This window comes from Adelges cooleyi, unplaced genomic scaffold, assembly GCF_023614345.1.
Source record: "Adelges cooleyi isolate 19-005CV unplaced genomic scaffold, UGA_ACOO_1.1 ACOO_flye_CR_arks_rails_tigmint_CR_PRNA_2, whole genome shotgun sequence".
Lineage (NCBI taxonomy): Eukaryota > Metazoa > Arthropoda > Insecta > Hemiptera > Adelgidae > Adelges > Adelges cooleyi.
The window spans coordinates 6,841,827-6,864,930 of record NW_026095860.1 but is presented as its reverse complement, the minus strand read 5'-3'; the positions used below and the strand labels follow the sequence as shown (position 1 = coordinate 6,864,930).

Below are 23,104 nucleotides of genomic sequence, written 5' to 3'. Positions count from 1 at the left end.
GAATAAATTAGCTATTGCTATACATGTCTTAATTTCGAAAACAAATGCATTTATTATACTCGAATATTTTGCAATTTTTAAAACTTGTACAAACCACGATTTTACAAAAGAACATATAAAAATATTTCCTTTACATTAGCATAGAGTATTTAGTTTAAAGACTTTTTTACGCTTACTTGTAGTTTTAGTATATGATCTATTATTTTACTTACCACTACTACACAACTTACAAGTGGTACTACGTTGTGCTACAGTGAACATAAGTATTTTGACTAAAAATGTACTTTATTTTCGAAATAAATCATCTATGTTGAATGAATAATAATAATGCAACTGAAATTCACCGTCCATTTGTCATCGGTAGTTTGTTTCGCTAAATATATCTACGTTGTTATGTAATATAGTTAACGTCCAATGTGTTTCCGGTGAGGCTTCTTTTCTTTTTGCCGATCTTCCGATCGAAGTTCAGTACCGGAAATTACGGCGTTTTTTTGTCGTTGTAAAAAAATATATATATGTATTTATTATACAGTTCTCAGACGAAATGTTCGTCGTTTCTTTGGGCTTGCTCCTCAACCCCCCGTAGCAAAAGCTAAAAAAAAATAAAAAACATTTCGCAGGACGTGCTGTCTACAAAGTCGGGGAGAGGCTGTTGGACAGATGGAAGGAGACGGGGATTTCAAAAGAAAACCTATTTTATAACCCTCCCCTTTCCCCCCTCGATCTTGCCGTGCCACCGATAAAGGAGGCGCGCCGTGGAGAGGGTACGGGTGTGCGTGTGTGTACGTGGAAGAGAGTGAAAGAGAGAATTCGAGAGAGACGGCAAGGCGGCAGAACGTATGACCGCGTGCTCTGCGAGTCGTGTGCGTGTATGTATGCTTACGTGTGTGTCGTGAGTCTTTCAGTTGCCGGCAAACTATCGACGTGTTGTATTGTACCGTGTGAGGCGGCCGTGTCCTCTTCACGCGCTCCAAGTTTCGCTCCACAATCCTCGCCCCCGCCTCCGACCGGCGTTGGCGCGGCACCGCTCCGCTGTGTACGTAGTGCGTAAGGGTTGGCGAAAGCGCCGCGCTTTTGCTTTCTTTTTATACCCAGCACAACCGACTGGATACCGCGATCGGTTACCACGTGGTTACACCGGGCACGGCGCACGTGCACCGACGTTACCGCCGCAACCACCGCTATCACCCACAATATTATATTATGTACCGGCAAACGCCCGGGACGCCGGCGTCCGCTACTGCCGCAGCCGGTAGAGATAAAGGTCTGCCAACAGCGACCATGAAGTAAGCCAACACAAAAACATTATTAAGTATTGTACAGTTTATAGTGTACAGGGTGTTTATAGTGTACAGGGTGATTGGCTAATTACGACCCAACCCCGTTTTCTATTTACTTACCGACATCAAATTACCTACCTTTGATTGATTTCATTGCATTAACCTTTAAATGCAACCAACTTGTTTAACTATTTCACTAAGAGCACGTTTATATGCCTATTTAACCAAGGGTTTGGTAGAAGCAATTTTTATCAATATTTTAATTTAAAAAAAAAACTGTTTATTATAAAACATAAGCCGACTTTCAATAGTCCAATAATGAGCAGCATATATAGATACATATTCTTTTTATTATCAGGCCGTCATAGCGAAAACTTTTTAACGTTTATCACCGTTTTTATTCATTCAGACATTGGTCAACTATAAATCATCCTATTTTGTGCTTGCGGTGGTCCTAGAATCTTAAAACTTTGAAAAAAAGAACAAACGAAAAAGGTGTCATAATATATTTATGTTATGACTAGAAAATTTCAATAGTTACAAAATAGCCAATTTTACAATTAAAATTACAGCTGTGTCGGGTCATTTAGATAATAGATAGCTACTATTACTAAACTATTGGACTTAACTGTTTGAATGTCCATCAAAGATATATTGCTGTTACGGGTGTATAGTTTTATTTGTTTGTTTAACAACACTGTTTATAAATTGTAGGAAAATCAACAAATATTTTATACTCAACAAAACCTATAACGATTTATTTACAAGCTGTCCCGACCTGGCGTTGCCCGTGTATTAGAATAGACAAACAATCAGCTGATGGGATCACTTTATCCCTGTGGTATGAAAAACCATAGAAATGTAAAAATAACTATTGATACTATCGATAATCATAATTAATCATTTAAATTAATTAAAAATTAAAAACATGTTCTATCGGATCAAATTGTGAATCTAAACCTTTCTCGAATCAACTTAATCGCGCACACAAAATTTCATAAATATCTGTCCAGCCATTTAGGAGGAGTTTGCATACTTACATACGGACAGAAGAAATTTGTATATAAAGATTTTATTTTTGGATATTAATTATTATTTTGGCGAAAACGATAATGTAAAATTTAGCGGAAACGGTGCACGAAAGGCGGGAATTTTTACTGTAGGGGGGGAAGAATGTACAAACCAATACCATCGGGTTACTTTGATGTGACCGGTTTTTTTCCTTGCCGCGACCTTACGTTTACTAACAAAAAAAAACTTATGTTAACGTTGCCAAAATATGCTGTATTATACACGACCGATTCCTGTACCAAAGAAAGACACACCTAACGCATAATATGATTACTAAATAGTGGTATTCCTACGACGAAGATGATTTGTAAAATACACAACGCTCATTTGGTTCAAGCAACGGTACAAATTCTATGTATACCCTATAACAATAACACATTTTATTGTCAGTTTAACACTATTTTTGTTCATTTCGTTTTGCCGGAAACACCCGTTATGGTTTTTGACAATTATAGACATCAAACTCTACTCGAAAATTGTCTAAACGACATAGTTAATATTATTACAATAATTATTATTAATATTAGTTAGCCATAGACCACATTTACCCTAAGATATTTTGTAAAATTTCCTCAAATTTTCAATCTGGACGGTAAATTTACGCTCATCAGTCGAAAGTGTCGCTTCTAACATAATTAATTATTCATTGGTTCAGAAAATGGCTGTTCCTTTAAAAGGTTTCTACTGTTACGATTGAGTTTAGTTTGTAAATAAATCATCTCATTAACACGTCTTAAAGGTCGAAGGTTTTCTGATTCCCAGTATTATTTTTAATTTAAGACAGTCGTCGAAGGTCTGGTTGAAAGAACCGAATTGGATACTCGGGGTTACGTTATGTCAAGTGTGAGAAAGGAACGTTGTTTTTAATGGAAATCCTCGAGTTTTAACAGTTGGAATTCGGGAAAATAGTGTACATATATATATATTAATAAATAAATATATATATATATATTAACAAATAAATAGTGTACATATACATATATATATATATATATATATATATATATATATATATATATATATATATGTATAAATCTAAGATAATGCCGAATTAGTAAAGTGATTTAATTATCTAATGGCCCATTAACATTTAATGACGTTATAAAATTACAATTCAGTATAGACTCGTCTCGAGTAGAATGACACAAAGTACACGTGAAGTAGTTTTAGTGAAGGTTTTCGTTTGTGTGTATGTAATAAGATTCAAATTTACTACTACCTTTTCAACCAAACAGTTTCTCTGTTGCCATTATGGATGCATACGCATTTGTGATAACATTATTATCTTAGCATAGATGGGCAATCAATTTGGTCGATTAAATTACGTAGTTAAAAACTATGTATCAACATTGGTTTAGTGTTTTAACAAGGAATGATGATAAATTATACAAAAACAACACAGCAATATAATGTAGTCATTATTAAACTAGTGGATAATTTACATTTATATATACATTTTTTGTAAGATACACAGAGTGATTTTTTTAAAGTGATCCACTCAATATGTCGTAGGGTTTAAATTTGAATAAGTTATTGATTTCCACAACTGTATATTTAATTTTGTTTTAATAATGAAATAAAAAATATGTAATTTAAATTATATTTTAATATTTACGGTTTTGAACATGCTGTTTTCAAAATTATTTTGACTTGTTTAGATCACACTTATTGATTCCAGTCAATTAGCACGTCCCTTATAATTATGATAATATTGTGTTCGTTACAAATAAGTTAAGTATACGATCGTGCTGGCCGGCTCCTCACAAAATGTTATTAATATGTAGATAGTATACAAAGTATAATATGACTGTACGAATGATGGATCCTAAAATATTACCAACAATATATTATTATAATATGATGTACTTAAATAATTGTGTTGAGTTATAACAGTTTACACATTTGTATTGGTTTAATAGTTAAAGATTCATAATGCTGTTTTCGTGTATATTTAATTCAAACTAGTTATTCAGTTGAAAATTACTGACGTTATTAATGATTTGTAGGTTACCGATTAACTAATTCAATATAAGACATTTGGAATATCTCGTGTTTTAATTCTACTAGTTTATATAAAATCTCAATACAAATCGAAAAGACACACACTTAATAATAAAAAAATAGTTAAATAATTCAGTATTTTTATATCGCGAATGAATACCATGCATTTTGTTTTAATAATAATTACATTCTTATGAATAATGCAAGGCTCTTAGGTATGTTTCTTGGTAATCCATTAGTCATCAATACACAATGCTTGAAACGGTGACGAAATTTCATGGGTATCGCGAATATCATGATGTATATTATAATAATAAGTTTATGAATTTAATAATTTGTCTGGAGTACACGAGGAAATACATGTGTATGTAGCTCAGGGTGACCATTAGTCATATTATACCTTTTTATTTATGAATAAATTACAATACTGCAAGTTATACGCCTCTGCAGACTATATATATGTATTACTTCTTTCGTCATCTTCGTGTTAAAAACCAATTGCTATTCAATATTATTAAACTATCTATTCTTTGTCTTGCTGTAGTACAGGTGCAATTATTGAAAACAAATTGTTTTTATATATTTTTTATTTTTAGTTGGCGAAAAAAAAATTTTAATTAAAAAGAAATTAAATGCTTCCACGAAAAAAACGATACCAATTATAATTTGTCACCTCAAGCGGTAGTGTTAAATCCAGAAATAATTATAACTAATGCTTGGAGATAATTATGATGTTTTTTTTTGTAGACGGTTAAGCGTTTTGCAACAATTCGATAGCGTGAAATTGAGATTTTTTTTAATTATACATTTTTGGATGCAATAACCTCACAATACCTTTAATAGATTTACCTACACCGTCAAATCGGTGATTTTGCTTTAATCCATCGGGTCAATGTTTATATAATAGAGTTTACACGGTCCCTTAACCGTTTAATGTATGTATTATACCGAGTTATGCTAAATAAATTAGTAAATTTAATGACTAATCGAAATTTAATGGACCGATTACGATCCGCTAAATAATGTTTTAAAGACTCACTAAATGTTTAATGATTCGTTAAACACTCAATGGACGCGACAATAAAATTATTTATAGTAAAAAATATTTTACATTAAATCTATTGTTTATTTTACAAATATAGAAAAGTTTATTATTTGGTGTGGGTTGCTGAAGCTGTCACTTTTCTGTCTAGCTTATGACGCGCGTTAATGTTAATAATAGTAAATAACTATAAAATATAATGTCATATTGGTCAAGTATAATTTGGTATGGGGCATACTGAGATTTTTAATGTTATAAGTGTTAAAATAAAAATAAAAACTCAAATTATAAACATGTTTAAATATGAATTAAAAAATGTTATTTTGAATGTTTGCAAAGACTTATTTCTAATCCCAAATTTACGTTTTCTTGATTTTAATTTTGAGTATAAAGATTTTTATTTGTAATTATGGCCAGATTAGCCAATCGCCATTATTATTTTGATGAAATATAAACCTATTAAAAATCTGCTTCTGTTACATAAGTTTCGAATAAAGCTATGAAAAATATAATTTTAAATCAAATGTGGGTGCATATTACTACAATGTATCATAATATTATATAATGTTAGACCACGTTGACAAAGTATCTTTATGTTAAAAAGTTAAGGTTTCTTAACGTGTTAAACACCTAGTAAAAAATCGTGTATAAAACATTAAGGTAATAAATATTAAATTAAAAATTTTAAATTATACTTTTAAACGCCTAACCGTGACTAATCGAATCGTGTTTATAAATAAATCAAAACGGGAACGTTCTCTAATATTATTAGGTATGGCGGTCATTGCTTTTGTAGTAAGTACTCATTTTAATAACTATAGTGGAGTAATAAAATTATTATTTCTCTAGTTGAAGCTATATACTATTTAAATACTTTATTATACAGACACTAACTTAGACATACATACACACAGTTGAATCTGTATAACATATTCATATTTACTAAATAACTAGGTTTGAGATTTTATTTAGATTTGAACTATGATAAAATATGTTTGTGGAACTTAAGAATGTTCATATTTCGGAATTTCTAACATAGTAGCTCCGCGATTGTCATTTGAGAAATGCCTTTGTCTTAAAGTTTTATTATACTTACTCAGTTTGACTTCAAACAAGGGTTTCTTTGTAAACACATACTTCCTCGTACAAAGTGAAGTTCAGGGTAAATATTATGAGCTCTCGCGGCTAAAGTTTTAGCCAACTATAATTTTTACAAGAAAAACAAGTTAGTGTGTAACCTAATCTTTAAGATCTTTAATTGTGATACTTCTGTATTTTATCGCAATACTTATGGTGACTTTTACCTTAGTTCGATTGTTCCAAAAATGTTTCATTTAATGAAAATATTTTTTATTACCTTTATCAAATCAAAGTAGAAAAATAGAAATATTTTATTAACATACCGGAGGCCTAATATATTTACCTTTATTTTGTTATAGCATAACGTAATGAAACCGGTTTAGTGTAGATCACGCGAGTTGAGCACTAAATTTAGTATACTTGGAATGAAGTAGTTAAATACAATGATGTCAAATTTGATAAACGAGTTGCAATTATTACCAAAACCCTGTAAAATAAATAGATTTGTCGATTATTTTGGTCATATTTCTAAACGTTACCTATTAGTTCCCTGAATTTACTTTTTATGTAATATATAACTAATTATTAGTATTGTTGTTAAATTTTCTTTAATTAAATTGTGAAATAGTTGTCTTATATTAACTATTACTTATTAGTGATAATTACTGATGTTGTAATAAGTAAGTCGTTAATTCTCATTTATAGGCATTATCAGTATACAGCTTTGTATAGTGGTCGACGTACTTAAATAGTGTTTGTTTTTATAACATCTTCAACATTTTACGATTTTGTAAGTTTTCCGCTTTTTACAAGCAATGTACATGGATGTCTCGAGATTACAATATTATTTTTATTTTTTCTAGCAATAAAAAGCACGAATAGAAAGATAATAATCCGTTACTCGCAACAAAAGCAGTAAATAATTTGATTTAATATATACTATTATAATATTGCATGTCAACATGCCATACAAGTTATATTGGAAAACGTGCATTTATTAGACATTTGTTAATAATATTGATATCTTTTTACCGTAAAGGTATAATTTGTATTTAATGTATTTATCGATTGATAAAAAAAAACATTCTATAAGCCCGTAGAAACTTTTAATCAATACTATAAAAAAACGAAAACTGTTGGATTTAAATTTTAATTATATTATTTTAATATTAATATGTATATAAATCATAGATAGAATTGATTTTATTGGTAATTTAACTATAATTTAATTAGATATAAATTATAGATCATATACAATTATTAGTTAAAGTAGTTCTGAGATACTTCATATTTTAATAAACTTAATAATGTTATAACAAACTGATAAATAATTTGATACATAGCCTTGCCTAACTTTTTAGCTGTTAAATAAAAGTTTGTTGTAGTTACTAAAAATTAAACTATTCACTATTGCAATTAAATTAAAAAATAAATGTATTATCATATATTTATTAAATAATTATTGTTTAGTCGCTTAAGAGTACAATGTAGGGAGACAATTATGATTTTACTTCTTATGAGTTAAGCCAGCTAAATTGTTTCAAATAAGTTTGGATTGTAATTATTCAGAGAAATAAAATCTGTGTGGCACGAAAATACAGAAGTTGAACGTAAAAATGATAGAGATCGTTACAATATAAAAGGTGAAACGATACTTTATTTTATTAAATTTGGTTCTGACAAGTGATATCATTCTACTATAAATTACCATAAAATTTGATTTCCAACTATTACACTATTGTTGGTTCTTAAAATAAAAATTTAATATTTATTCAGTATTATATTGTATTATTTATTATGTATACTGAAACAATACAGCACTCGAGGTAATGTGTAAATTTAACGGCAAAGCGGAACACGTGGGTGTTAAAAACAACAGATGTCATTTGTAGCTACAATGTATAGCTGAGAAATTATTGCTTTTACAATATGACGTGTGTGTGTATTCGTTGTAGGTCTGTGGATATAGTATTTCCGTATACTGGCTTTTTTTCTTTGATCAGGATCATTATTTAAATCTCAATATAGTCAATAAAATCATGTGCTAAAATAAAGTTTTTAATATAGAGACAATAAATTATTTTTTTTAAAACAAGATATAATTTTTAATAAATATATGACATGCATTTTTCTATAAATTAGCTCTTATACATTTATAGACAATTAATTATTCTTTACTTTAAGATTGTGTTCGCCTTTGTTCATTTAGCTAAAAAATGCTCTTTGTATTTTTTTATCGTTTAGAATTTGTTTAAAATTGTTTTGTTATAGTCTATAGTTGTGCTACTTACACTATTATGTCCATTAATGTGTACAACGCAGTGGCATCAGCATGTAGGTACTGCTATTCCAACATAATGTCGTAGGGGTGGATGTGCGCCGTGTAGGTAGTTAGGTATAATTGTTTCCACGGATAATGATGATGAAAGCTGGGAATTTTCGTATTTTAAAATAAAATAAAAATTATAGTTACTTTCAATAAACATTTAGTTGGCTTAACTACTTATTTAGTTATTTTTATTATACATTTATTGTGTCCCGTTTCAACTAAAGTTATAATAGATTCAACTATATACTTGTTTCTGTCTATGTATAATGTATTATTTATGTTTATTATCAACATTATGGGTTTTTTTAAATATATTTTCAATAATTTAATATAAGACTGAGGTGAGATATGCGTCTGAAACCAGTCTATCTTTTAAAAAAAAAAAAAAAAATTAAAAACCTATTCGAATGTGTTGCCAAAAACTTACAACAAACTATTTTACTATTTATAAGTACAAACAACTGTAAAAAAATAGGGTATAATTCAAAAGTATGCACATCTCTCAAAGTTGAGGATCCTTTAATATTAAAAATACAACATAACACAAAACTCTTTAAATACTGGCAAATGCGCACAACCCAACAATGTAACACCAATCGAACAAATATAAAAATAACCAAAGCTGAATACTAACACATGTCACCAATTGCCTCGCCACTTGTAAACCATAGAAAACAGATGAATATATTTGCAATAAAAATAGCTCAGTATTTGAAAAAGAAACAAAACCCTCAATGTAGTACTCAGCTTTTTTAGTCAGCACTGTTTCGAAGTTGAAATATGATTAATTAAACATATTATACAAAAAAGGAAACATAGATATACCTGATGTGATTAAACTATATCGATTATCGGATTCTAAAATAAAATATAAAAAACATGTCATGCATACAACAATAATAGTTATATATCTAATGTATTATATTGGAAATATCGTAATGTATTATTATATCAACCAATCTCATCAGTCATCACTATTGTCTAAAGGAGTTTTTTTTGTTGTACTTATTAAGAACTGTTTTTTATGGGTATAGAAGGCGCTATTTTTTTCGAATACCCTGTAATGTTGAAATTTCCTAATAACACTTTTATATTGTTTCTTTGAGTGTTGTTTGTGGGTCTACTCAGGTAATATAATTTAATAAAAGCAAATACTTGTATAGTAAAAATGGTGTTGGTGGCGTATAAGAGTGCTTGAAAATACATTGTTCGCTATTTGATTAAAATAAAACGTAATGAAAATTGTTTAGGTAGTAATATTTCCTTACTGCGTACTTGCTATATTAAAATTATTAAGTATATTATGTATATAGATTATATTATTTTTTAAAACGATCGATGAGTGCAAATTGTATCAAATACAATGATGAACTAAAAAATAAAAATGTGTTTTGATGTTTGTATATTTTATAAAGCGGGCAAAGAAAAGAGCGAATTTTCCATTTTAATACATTGGAAAACTGCTCTTTTCAATGCCCTACCCTTTACGAACATAAAAGTAAGTTTCTTTTCGTATAATACCGTTCAAAGTTGTATAATATTTTTAGGTACTAATTATCCATTAATATTATCATAGTATAATTATTATTGCAACAAGTATATTTGTCGGTCTTCAACCTTTCGTTAAATCCTATAGCGAAGGACAAAGCAATAAATCAATAATGTTAAACAAAAAAAAAATAGGGGAAGATTATGACTGGTGATAGGTAAACCGTAAATAAATAATGCCTCGAGGGCAATTTCTTTTTTATGTTATGGGTTAATAGAAATAACATTGTACAAAAATATTATGATCTGCCTATAATTATAAGATTAATAAATTACCAAGGAGTTTGGTTTAAACATTAATCAACGACGAACAATATAATATTATGAATTAAAGATACATTTTTCAAAGAATGACAAAAACCGATTATTGTTTTTTTAGTTCGATAAGAAAAGACAAAATAACGAAATGTTTCCTTCATCCTATTGTATCAATTTTCAATTTTACACGCCCAACAATAATTATTAAAACCGGTTCATAATATGTTGAATAAATTACATGTTTTATTTCTGATTCCGCCCATTTCAATGTAGTTCGGTGATTTGTCATTGTATAATGTTTTCTTCCAAATTACAATGTGCGACTATATTTAAATAAACACACAATAGAGGAACACAACTTAAATGATTTATTATTTTACTACCTTCTAGCCGTACACATAGAAGCTACTTAATAAACAATTTGTAATTCTTAAAGTATACATGTGTATTGTGTATACTGTTATCAAACAATTTACTAATTTCGGATGTGACTTTCTAATTTTTTGAGTTTTACATGCTAAACAAATGTTAGCGGGCTGTTTTGGGTTTGAGTATAGAACATTAAAGAAAAAAAAATACGATACTTACCAGCAAACTTTCCTGCAAATTCAGCCAACATTTTTTTAACACAACAACAAAATGGATAAATTTACAGCCATTACACGTGTTACTCAGTTTTTTGCGCAAGTGCGTTTTCTCGTTGTTTTTGTTAGAAATTTGTTTTCTTTTTTATATAAATCACATTGATAAGACCAGACTGACGAGGTCAAATTACAGTCATGTGATAAATTGGTATATAGTAAATCATACGTTGCAATCCTACTGATAATTTTTTGTTTTTATTTTGAATTTTAAAAGCTAAATACGAATAATTTATGTTTGTACTAATAATAATAAAATATTATAAAACATAATAAACCTCTAATAAACACGGGTACCGTTAAAAATGTTATAAATGACAAATATTTAATATTATTATTTGTTTTAAATAATAAGAAACATTTTAGACAATTGTTTTTTCAACAAATGAATTTCCATACATTTTTATTCAAACAATTAGTTGGTTTTTATTAATAATAATTAAAAAATGATAAGTTTGTGTTAATAAATTCCAATTAATTTTGTATTGAAGTGCAAATTGAATTAAAATTTCCAAAATGCGTTCTGTTAAAAGTAACGGTTTTTTTTTTATCGTTTTCATATACATTGATATTTCCTGCAATCTTTTTCAAGTAATGCAGTAAGTAGGACCATTATGAAATGGTTATCGCATAGTTTATATACTTTTTTCTTTGTTACCCTTCACCGTGTCGAGGCAAAAGACCAACTGACTAGGACAATTACATATAAATATTGTTGAAGAGTCATTTGCCACATTTTCTGCGTTTTTCCACGTCTCTTTGAACTATATAAAAAAGACAATAAATAAGATTTACAATGAGACACTAGAATAGATAAACACATTTTACTATGGAAACAGGATATTATACCTTTCTCATATTTTTCTTAGTTGCGTTATAGGAACTATGATATTACTACTATAATTGTTAGTATTTTTTATATGGTACTCTTAACAGCAAATATTCTTAAGTGCTAAATAAATCATAATTAAAAATTTGTGATCTGTTTTATTTCTAATAAATTAATATATTGATAGTATAATCAGTAGTATATTCGGTAGTTGTGCTGTTAATTATAATATACAATTTAATTTCAAATTAAAACTTAGAATTTTACTTAATTTAACTTCGTTCCTGTAATCTAGCCATTTCGACATTGAAGTTTCGATAGTTGACATTTGCTTTGCTATAAATTGTATTGTACTATTTGCTAAAATATTGCTATGCCATTATAACATTCAAGATAAATTTACAAATATTAGTTTCAGTGGGAGCTGAAAAAGTATTGTTTTTAGAATGATGTTTTTATTTTTTTTCAATTTTAGTTCTGGACCCATAATATTTCTTCAACCAGTGAATCGATTTCTACAGTAGCAAATCAATGGTTTAGAAATATAAATATTTTATTTAAAATTTTTTAATTTTATGGCACACAATATGTTGACAAAAAATGTATTGATTTTTATTTAAGTAATTATAGCAGTGCTCGTTTAATTCTGTCTTCAGTTTAACTTTTAAATTGAAATATTTTCCGTTTAGTGTTTAAACGTTTTCGCATATTTACATGTTATTTGATACAGTAGGTATAGCAAAACGAACAGTCATTATTATTATTTTAACTTCAAGATATAACCATTGAAACTGATGATACCGAATTGATCTTTTGTTTCACTGCAAACTTTTGGACTTAGAATGAAATTATATGAACTTTACTTACTTTAGGTTACCACAGCGATATTGGATTTATTTATTATAGGACACGCAATTTAATTAATTATTAACAGTATCTTTACTTCATTAGTACTTTCGGTTGATCGTCGTGAACAGGTACAATTATAGCCAACAATGGTACAAAAATTTCACTTGTGCTCATAGTAGGGTGTATTCAAATTTTGACACTTGAAGTTGTTTTTATTTTAATCTAAAATGTGTCTTTCTTATTAATCATTATTGTCAATCAATTAATATGACGTGGTTAAAACCGTATAATATGCATTTCGGTTGTACAAGTTTCACACTGACAAGGATTACTTTAATTATTCAGAAAAAAATATTACTAATAAAAGTGTGTCATGGACCAGTTGTCTGCTAAAAAAATATCTTTGATTTTTATCTTTTGAGTTGTAGTTCAATCTAAGTATTAACCTTATAGACGACTTTGTTTATTCTAGAATTAATTGTCCTTTTTGTACAAAATGTGATACATTAAATGCATGATATGCTTGCAATTCGTGTAGACCTTAAAATAAATTCACTCTTAATAGTATCCTATCATTACTTTGGATAACATATTATTAATATAACTGGATGTCTATGGTCGGTATGATATCCCTATAAAATTATTTGTTTTCCATGTTGTACATGATGTCCTCAGGTGCTCTACCAGCAAATGTGAGAACGCAGACAACCGGTTTTGAAGCATAGGTTTAAGTAACATTATATAGATAGATATTAATCGGTGATCGCTTTATGGCCGTAGTGGCGTAAAGATGTCTGGAATAATTATAATATACCGTAAAAAACCGGTTGGTACTTTGCATACACTAAACATTTAACTATCATCTTTTTTTAAAACCTATTTTAAAGTTCTATTTTAAACAGATTTCTCAGGTTATAAATTAACTAATTAAATTTCTTAAGGTAAGTAATGTATTAAAGAGCAAAATGAGGTAGCCAAAGAGCAAAAGCTTGGGAAAAATACCTGTAAAATACTTTTACATAAAATATATTATTTTATTTTCAGTTTGATAAAATCTTGTACTTCAAAGTATCACATATAAGGAAATCTATTACGTAATAATAACTAAAAAATTAATTTGTCAGTTAATACTTTATTATTTAATCTTTAGGTTTATATTTTTAATGATGAATTATTAAAAATAAAAAAACCTTTACATGTTATGCTAATTACATTTGCGGAATAATAGTTTAGAATATTAAAAATAGTTTAAATTAAATAGAGTTTTTTCAATTTAATTTAAAACCACTTGGGTCGCATATCTTGACAATTTCATGTAAAATATTTCATAGTTAAATTGTTATTAGATCATTGTCAGTACAAATCGTAGTGGATTAGTAATTATTATATTAGTAATTGAAAATTATTATAAGTTACATTTATTTTTAAAATTATTTTTCTTGGGTCTGTTAAACCGTTAATGAATATATACGACATATTTTTTATTAAAAATATAAATTCCATTTTTATGTAAATTTAATGAAACTAAATAATAACTAGTTATACACTCAAGTTACAACATATTTTTGTAGTGTATATTATTTTGTGTGATTAGCACTTGGTAAATTAACGGACGCAGCTGACCAGTTGGTCAACTATGCTGTACTCCATTTCTACTTCATTTAAAATGATAATCAAAACTTTGATTAAATCCGTCAATATTCTGTTATGCAGAATGCAGATGTTACATTATATTTCGTCCATATCGCGAATGTCATTTTCAAAGGAGAAACGACCCAAAAATGTAAATTTACAACTTTAATCTTAAGACTAAAAGCCATTTGTTCAATTCTACACTTCACAACAACCGTTCGAATAAATTAATATAAAGTAAATTTATTAGAAATTCAAATTTAACGTGTTCAATTAGTACAAAGTGGTTTATGCAGTCGTAGTTTTCTTTATTTAAGTTTTTCTTTAGCATTATCCAACCGTAGTGTGTAGTTTTTTTTTTTGCCTGAATTAAAAACTAGCTATTCTCGGTTGATTATTTTAATTTATAATGCAGATAATTTGATTCAAGTCATTAGATGAGAGAATGAAAATTTAATTTTTTGTTGTTGTAAGGTTTTTTTGTTTAAGTTATAATTTTATGTTAACTCGGTTGTACAGAAAAAATGTACCTATATTATTTCCTTTTTTTACTTACTAAATATATTTGTAAGGTTATTATCACTTTCATGGTTTAGAATATTTTTTACCGTAATATTTATTATTTACTTACATACACGTGTTTCTAACGTAGAGTAGCATAACATGCTTAATAGTTATTTTTATTACTACTCAGAAAGACTTACAATGTTTATATTAGTCGAGTAGGTTATCCTATTGTTATTTGATAACATTATATGCACGTTTTAAATCGTATACAATTTTTCCTAAAACGAAAGCCACACTATTATTTTAAATGTCATTCATGTTAACCTCATTTCATCATTTAGTTTCAATATACGGTTTAACTTTCAATATTTATATGCAAACCGTTATTCAACTACACAATCACAGATCATCGATCATTCAGTAAAACGGATATAACCAATAGTTATACTTTTTTTATAATGATTCTAATATTATGATTTTTGTATTATATTAAATACAATTTACTTATTCTATAAAAACATATAACTGTACTATACAGAATTTAAAAATACCAGTTTGTTAACAACTGTTAATATACAAAATACATACTCTAACTCTATTAATATTTTTTAAATATTAATCTTATAATGTTACATACATTGATAAATATAATGTTACATATAAATCATAATTAAAATAACGCTAAAGAAATCAACATATTTAATTTATTAATAAAACAATATAAATTATACTGATTTGTTTTTTTTTTTAAACTTTATCAAATGTAATACTAAAATAATTACCTCGATTTTTCCTCCTCCACATTCTATATTTATGTACTTTGATGTACAAATACAAAATAAAATTGAAAGATATTGGCATAAAAAATATTATCACAGTTTTTAATCTTATCTTACTTCAAGAAGTTGGAAAGTAGTACATCTTAATACATTTCAACCACAAACAAAAATCAATGATAAAATTGATATGGTAGGTCTTTAATGTGTATTATATAATACTAAGTAATTTAATTTAAATTGTATTCCCATGGTCAAACGTATATGAGTAACCATTAGTAAAAAAATTATGAAATTGATTTTTTTTTTTTAATTATATAATTGGGCCACTTTATTAATTTTTAGTAGGTATTGGTATTGGTTTTTTTAATCGATTTTTATGGACGTTATCTTATCGCATCCACAATGATGATAACGATGTTATCATCGCACAAAACTTACATAATATTTTTTTTAGCTAAATGTAACGAAACCGATGAGACGGCTAAACAATGAAATTAAACGAACTTGGCACGTTCGTTGTTCAACACTTCAAAAGAACATCTTAAACATTAATTTTGTTTTGTTCCAAGTGTTGTTGTCTCGTCTATGCGCAGCCGGCTATATTATTAAAAAATCGACAATGCAGATGTTTAACTTAACACGAGTACAATATTATAACTGGACGTTTGAAAACGCCCAACTGTGTCTATTGAGAAATGGCTTGATGTGATTATTGTTCCACGCGATGACACTCGTCGCATGTGTTACAGACCAACCCCATTCGTATGACTGTAATAGCTGTAATAATGTCTTAATGATGTACCGGAAGATCCCAACGTGTATGTCAACGATTAGTGAATAATATGTCAGACATATAATGACCGACAACGACTTTGTTTTCTGAAACGGTTTTTTCGAACATCCTAATAGTAAAAAACCCGCACGAGTCGTCAGTAAACAAAAATTCCCTTACTATAAGTAAAATTACCATATAACTTACAAATATGATGTAAAAAAATGGTTGGTTTTTGTATGAACAATTAATATTTTCGATATTTCCTTTTAAGTCAAAACGACGTTGTTTTTTTTAATTGTTAAAAATTGTTTTTTTATAATGAAATTGGATTTAAAATTATATTTTTTAAATAAGATAAGACTAACTTTGCAAATATTATTTAGCTGGAAAAAAATAAAGTTAAAATAGAAGTAGGAATTTAGTAGACGTCATAAATTTGAATCTGATATCTCTTATTTGCTAATATTAAATACTCTGGCCACTGGGTTAGCTAACCTAACGTTATTCTTTTTTTATTTCAACCTTAAATTTAAAATCATTATTTTACTAAACGATTAAAAATTGGTCATTATATTATTTCATGTTGTAGCACAGTTTTAAATTTTAATAGATAAACATAGGTAAATATTGAGCTTTAAATTTTTTGAACTTAGTATATTAAGCATAATTTTTGATCATTCAATATAATAATCATTTTATTTGTAAAGTTCTTAGGTAGAACAATTTATTTCATAGAAGCGAGAAATATTAAACATCCGTTTTAAGGATCTCGTCATTTATTACACACTATTTTGAATTGGTTAGAATTGTATAATAAAAAACACATTTTATAGTGTAACCAAAACAAATAACACTAATAATTTACACGTGTGCATAACTGTAGAAGGCTTACTAATGCATTTAATATAATATTTTAATTATTGTTTTATAAATTATAACGGCTTTTATGATAATCGCAAGTTATTAACACGTTCAAGTAGTATTAAATTAAAAAAAAAAAACAACTACCGCTTACCTAGTCATAAAGCCAGTAGTAAACCGGTTTAATACAATAATATATACTTAACTGTAGTTACAGACGATAACAATAAGAAACGTGATTGCTTATTAATGCATATTATCTTAGGAAACGAGTAGCGTACGTTCTCAGGTCTTGCGCAGTATAATTCTTTTATCCATTTTTTCCCCAAAGATTAATTGTCCCATTAATGGTTCGATGGGATTGATTAAAGGACACGGGTGGTTTTATTAGCGATCGGTAGTCGTCGGTGTAAATCAAGCAGACATTTTTAAAGACAGCGAGCGGACGAAGTTGAAAAAAAAAACGATTGTCTTATTAGATGGCCGAATCCTTAACCGCTTACGATTTATGGGTTTAAGGTGCGAGGGTTTTAATTACATTCTCCCTTTTGAGATAACAATGTCGTTAAATTTCACGCTATCGCTGTTTCTGTATTATAATTTGATAACGTGAGCCCGATCGGTTTATCACATTTCGTAACTCGTTTCAACCCTTTATTCTGTTCCTTGTCGATGGTTTTGATCATAAATAGTCGAGTTGAAATACAAATTATATGCAGTTCTCTGTGGCTGTTTTTATTAAAAACAAAATTCGGTTTTTGAAATAACCAAACGCTCTTAGTTTAATTGATACGGCCGACTCGACTACAGTGTTATATCTCCATGTAAAAGTAGGTAGTTGCTAAGAAATGAAAACGTGGCCAGCGGTGGTACTGACCGTCCTCCGGTCTGGCGGAAATGACGTTATGGCTTTTTACCGTTGTAGGACTTGCTTGGAAAAAATATAAAAATTCTTCTGGACTCCAAGTATGCAAAATGATACGCGATAATTGTGTAAAACAACATTTGTGAACGTAATTTGAAAAACCGTATAATATTATATACAAAGGAAATCCAAAGGTCGTGATTATGGCGTCCGTTGTCGTTATCATTGTGTCCACGGGGTGTAGGGGCTTGAACGTTCAGAGTAATTTTGAAAATGTAAGTAATACAAAGATATACCAAGAAGAAAATTACATTCAATTATTATTTTCAGTTTATATGATGTTTCGCGCACGACCAATGCGATTATACATATGATTTATTTTTTTTTATCTTCGATGGGAAACTGTTTTGTTTTTGAAATTCCTACTCGTAACCTTTGAACATAAATTATAGTACCTGTATATTTTTATATTATTGACACGTGCACTTAAAACACTGTTGGTGAGAAAGCAACGTGTGACCGTGTATAAGCATTACAGGAATTACTATTCTCCATTATTACACCGGCCGATACATAACGTCATACTATAGTTAGTAAAATAACATAACGTTTGCCGAAGGATTTTTCGCCGCCGTCGTTGAAATATAACAGAAAAAACAAATGATTTTCTTTATTTAGAACCATACTTTTTTTTTAATAAACTTTAAAAAACAAGGACAATTGATTAAAAAAAAATGTCAAATACAATTTTTTGTTAGCAATTTATTTATTTATTGTTAATAGGGTAAAAACAATTTTGAAATCAGTTTTATAGTGTTTTAGACCGCAAAGTACTTATTAAAAACATCAGTTATTTTTTATGTAAAACTAGGTAATCCGTCTAACTCGCGTACTAAAACAAAATAGTTCATCAAAATGTAATTAATATTGAACAATATAACTAGCAAAATATAAAAGAACAATTATAAGCTTGAACGTATTTAAAATACAAATTAGTTGTGTACAATAATTATTTATTTATTGTAACACACTTACAAAATTGTATCATCTTTTTTTTGCTTCAATATAATTGTATTATTAATACAAACATATAAATGTATTTTGTTTAAATAATTAGGATGATAATGAAAATTGTTTAATCTATTGGGTTTTAGACGGTTTGAGTAATACAACAATGTTATTTATTGCTTTTTAATTTTAATTTTTTGTAAATAATTATGATTTAAAACTATACAGACAGCTATTTTATTTTTGTTTTTTATTAATTACAAAAAAAATGTTTTACTGTTAGCACTAAGCCCCGTAAACCGGGAATGATTGTTTAATCAAAAAATCTAATACAACCTATATTTAAAACTACTAGTATTGATTTATCGTAAACTAACAATACCAATAAATTATCAAATTATATTTTTTTTCATAGAAGTTCTCGCTAACTTAAATAATAAATAGTAGCTTTTATCCAGGGCTTTGTTGATGGTTAATTATGCGTTACGTTCAAGAATTTGTTTACGAAAGTAAAAGTCACGAGCAATATAAAATGAACTTTTACACTTATAACGTTCTATATTTTAACGTTAAAAAAACGTTACCCTGAACTGAACGTAAAACAATGGTTTATAGGTTCATTCATTTTTGCACATCATACATGTAATAAAGATACATAGTATACTGAATAATATTTACACGATGGGACCGATTTTCTTGAGTCACATATTAATCGACATCCATCAGTATAATACCATAATTATACACAATCATTTTTTAATATCATTTTTACTTTGCGACACGCATGAAATTATTTTAAAATACATGAAAGTTTTTGAAGGGAACATTTATTTTGTAAGTTAAAAATATAACTTGTTCATTGTTTAATTCAAGCACAGTGAATAAATAAATAATGTCTATGAACGAAGGTCTTGTTCAGAAAAATGTTGTTTGAATGAACAAATTTTAAACGTTATTTATGCAAAAATTCAATGAACGAATAATTGTTTGTGTTCAGCTCAGTGTAACGATTTTTGAATGTTAAAATATATTTAACTTTTAAATAAACATATAGTTGTTAAACGAATATTTTTATTTTATTACGATCAATAACGGCCACCCTATTATATATTATACATATTTTTCTTTTTTAGTTTTTTCTAGAGGTCTAATGACTTTTAAAAATTAAATGGTTCTATACATATTCAGTTGCCTAATTAAATTCAGAATACTAACTGTGAATATTAACTGGTCTATAACCAGTTTTAAATAATTATTTTAAAAGTTAAACTTTAAAACTTAGACGGAAGGTAGAGTTCAGTTGAGTGATGTGCGTAGATAAAAAAAATACTTCACTCCACCCTTCTTTCCGTCTTAAATTTTAAACATTAATGACTTTATTAACTTTAATAATAATTATTCAAAACTGGTTATCAGTCAACATTTTCAGCAATTTTTTTTTAGCTTAAAAAGTAAATTTAATACATACATTACTGTTTAAGTTTCGAAAGTCGTTTGTGCCCTGGAGAATATTACAAAAGATAAAAATTTAAATACTGTCTAATATTGTAATATTACATAAACATAAATGTTTTAAAAAAGAAAAAATTACAATTAATTTAAGAGAAAACTAGTTTAGGGCGTTAAAAGAATCACCCGGTATACATGACACTCTACGAGTATAGAGGGCATATAACATATTATTTAGTTTATATAAGTGTTTGATAAAGTCTCACCTAGAGGTTATATGGCTTATATGTATAAGAATGTATCCACAGGTGGTGTATAAGGTAGTCGATTCGTGACTAACTTATACAATCTAAACAAAATTTATTTATTTAACATCAAAGAAACAAGCAATAAACTTGGAACACGGTTTAACCTTTTGTGATGGTAAATAGGTAATAAATGCCTAAAGAATAGTAAAAAACACATAATAAATTTACTATTTTTACGACATATATGAATAAAATAACATTTAAAAAACGTATACGTTATATATTTTTAATAAGACAGTTGATTATAGGTGAAGTGAATTTTTCATTTATTTCACATTCTTCAACTACTGAAATATATTACCAATCATTTTGTAACACGCCGACTGCCACAGTTTTAAATTACCGTTTAAAGTACCATTAAACTACGAGTGTTCTAGTAGGTAGGCAGTCAACGTGTTAAAACGCTTAGTTAAGTCTATTAGTTTAAACTATTACTAGCAGTTAATCACTTCACTTTAACATGTAACGTTTAATGTGCGTAGTCAAAGATTCAAGGTGTAATGTAAAATATATTCAGTTTGTACTTTGTAATGTTGTCAAATTAAAACTTATTATCGTTTTAGCTACTTTTAAGTATTATTGAAGAAAATATAAATCTTGGATTATGACAACTCTGATGTATTACGCATATGGATATCTTGTTCGGACATTTTGCAATACATCAAGATTTATGTACTTTATAGTTTATATTGTGAATGTTGTCTTGACATTATTTTTTTGCTTTCTATAGGCATACGTGCATATATTTTGAAAAGTAAACATCTACTTAGGTTAACGTGAGAAGTACTATAGCTTTTATTTCTCCTAGAGTAATTTGAAGTTAAATAAAATAAAATAAATGTCATGGTGTGGCGCAGTGGTTACCTTAGTTGTCATTTGGCACCTGAGGTAAAGCTATGTCCGTTGCCGTTTGGTCTCGGATAGGTGACCACCAGGAACTTTTAACGACGGCCCATGTCATGACCCCGCCGCCTTACGGGTATTAAGTTAGGTTACCCGTACCTACCAACCAAAAACCAACTAACAAGAAAAGTTAATATGTAATCGCCTAAGTAACCGAATCTAAAAAGTGTCCCCCTCTTCAACGAGTAAATTAATAGAATAAACGAGTAAACAATAGGACAGCTTTTGATCTTTCTGAAAAGTTATACACAATTTTAAACTAACCACAGCCATAAAATATAATCATGTTAATAAAAAAAAATAACAGATGATAAAATATTATGTTTAAAAATTTGCTGACTAGTAAATATTATTATTTTTTTTTTAAGAAATTATGGTCAATAAGAAAATATAATGAATTAATGAACCGTTAACCGTTCAGTTAGGTAGGAAAAAAAATATTTTCTTGAGAAATAATGTTGTAAGCGATTTTAATCATTATTTATTCAAATAACACAGATAACGAAAAAAAAATAATCACCAGCTAAATTATCAAATAAAAAATATAAAAATCAGGAGAAAATATATATTTTGTGTAACAATTCTTCAATAGTTATACAGCCTCACACACTTATATCCTATGTACTTTGATTACAAAATCTTAAAACTTTTACCTAAGTAATAATGTCACTAGGAACAATACATTTTATATTAAAAAAAAAAACACATACTTGGCCGTGTGACTTAAAATTATTTTAATTTCTAGATGTTTTTTTAGCTTTATTATAATATACCCTTTTTAATTTGTAAAGAATGCTACTCGATAGTTGAAAATAAAAATAATATAAATTCAAAACTAATTAAACTAAAATAAATGGTGTCCTTTTTTCATGATATACTTTTTTTTAGAAAAATGTCCGAAGTGAAGAATAATATCTGTTTTTTTTTTTTTTAAAGTAATGAGAAAAAACATATTTTTTATAATTTACTCGAAAGTATCTTGTGTTAATTGGAAGTATCTTGTATCTTTCTTTATATTTGTGTAACTGACTCCGGAAAAGGTAAAATGCAGCGAACCTTTAACATTTCATTAAAATTTGTTTGTTAATG

At 27.9% G+C, this 23,104-nt stretch overlaps 1 protein-coding gene across 1 annotated transcript in view; it reads left to right on the top strand.

Annotated features, from left to right (window-relative positions):
- Positions 1–922: 922 nt before the first annotated feature.
- The window catches only part of LOC126833454 (collagen alpha-1(XVIII) chain-like), a 134,914-nt gene continuing 112,732 nt past the window's right edge, over positions 923–23,104 (top strand). Inside the window, exon 1 of the mRNA XM_050564803.1 lies at positions 923–1,286. Coding sequence (XP_050420760.1) covers positions 1,204–1,286 — 83 coding nt within the window. The 5' untranslated portion in view covers positions 923–1,203. The remainder of the gene's footprint in view (positions 1,287–23,104) is intronic.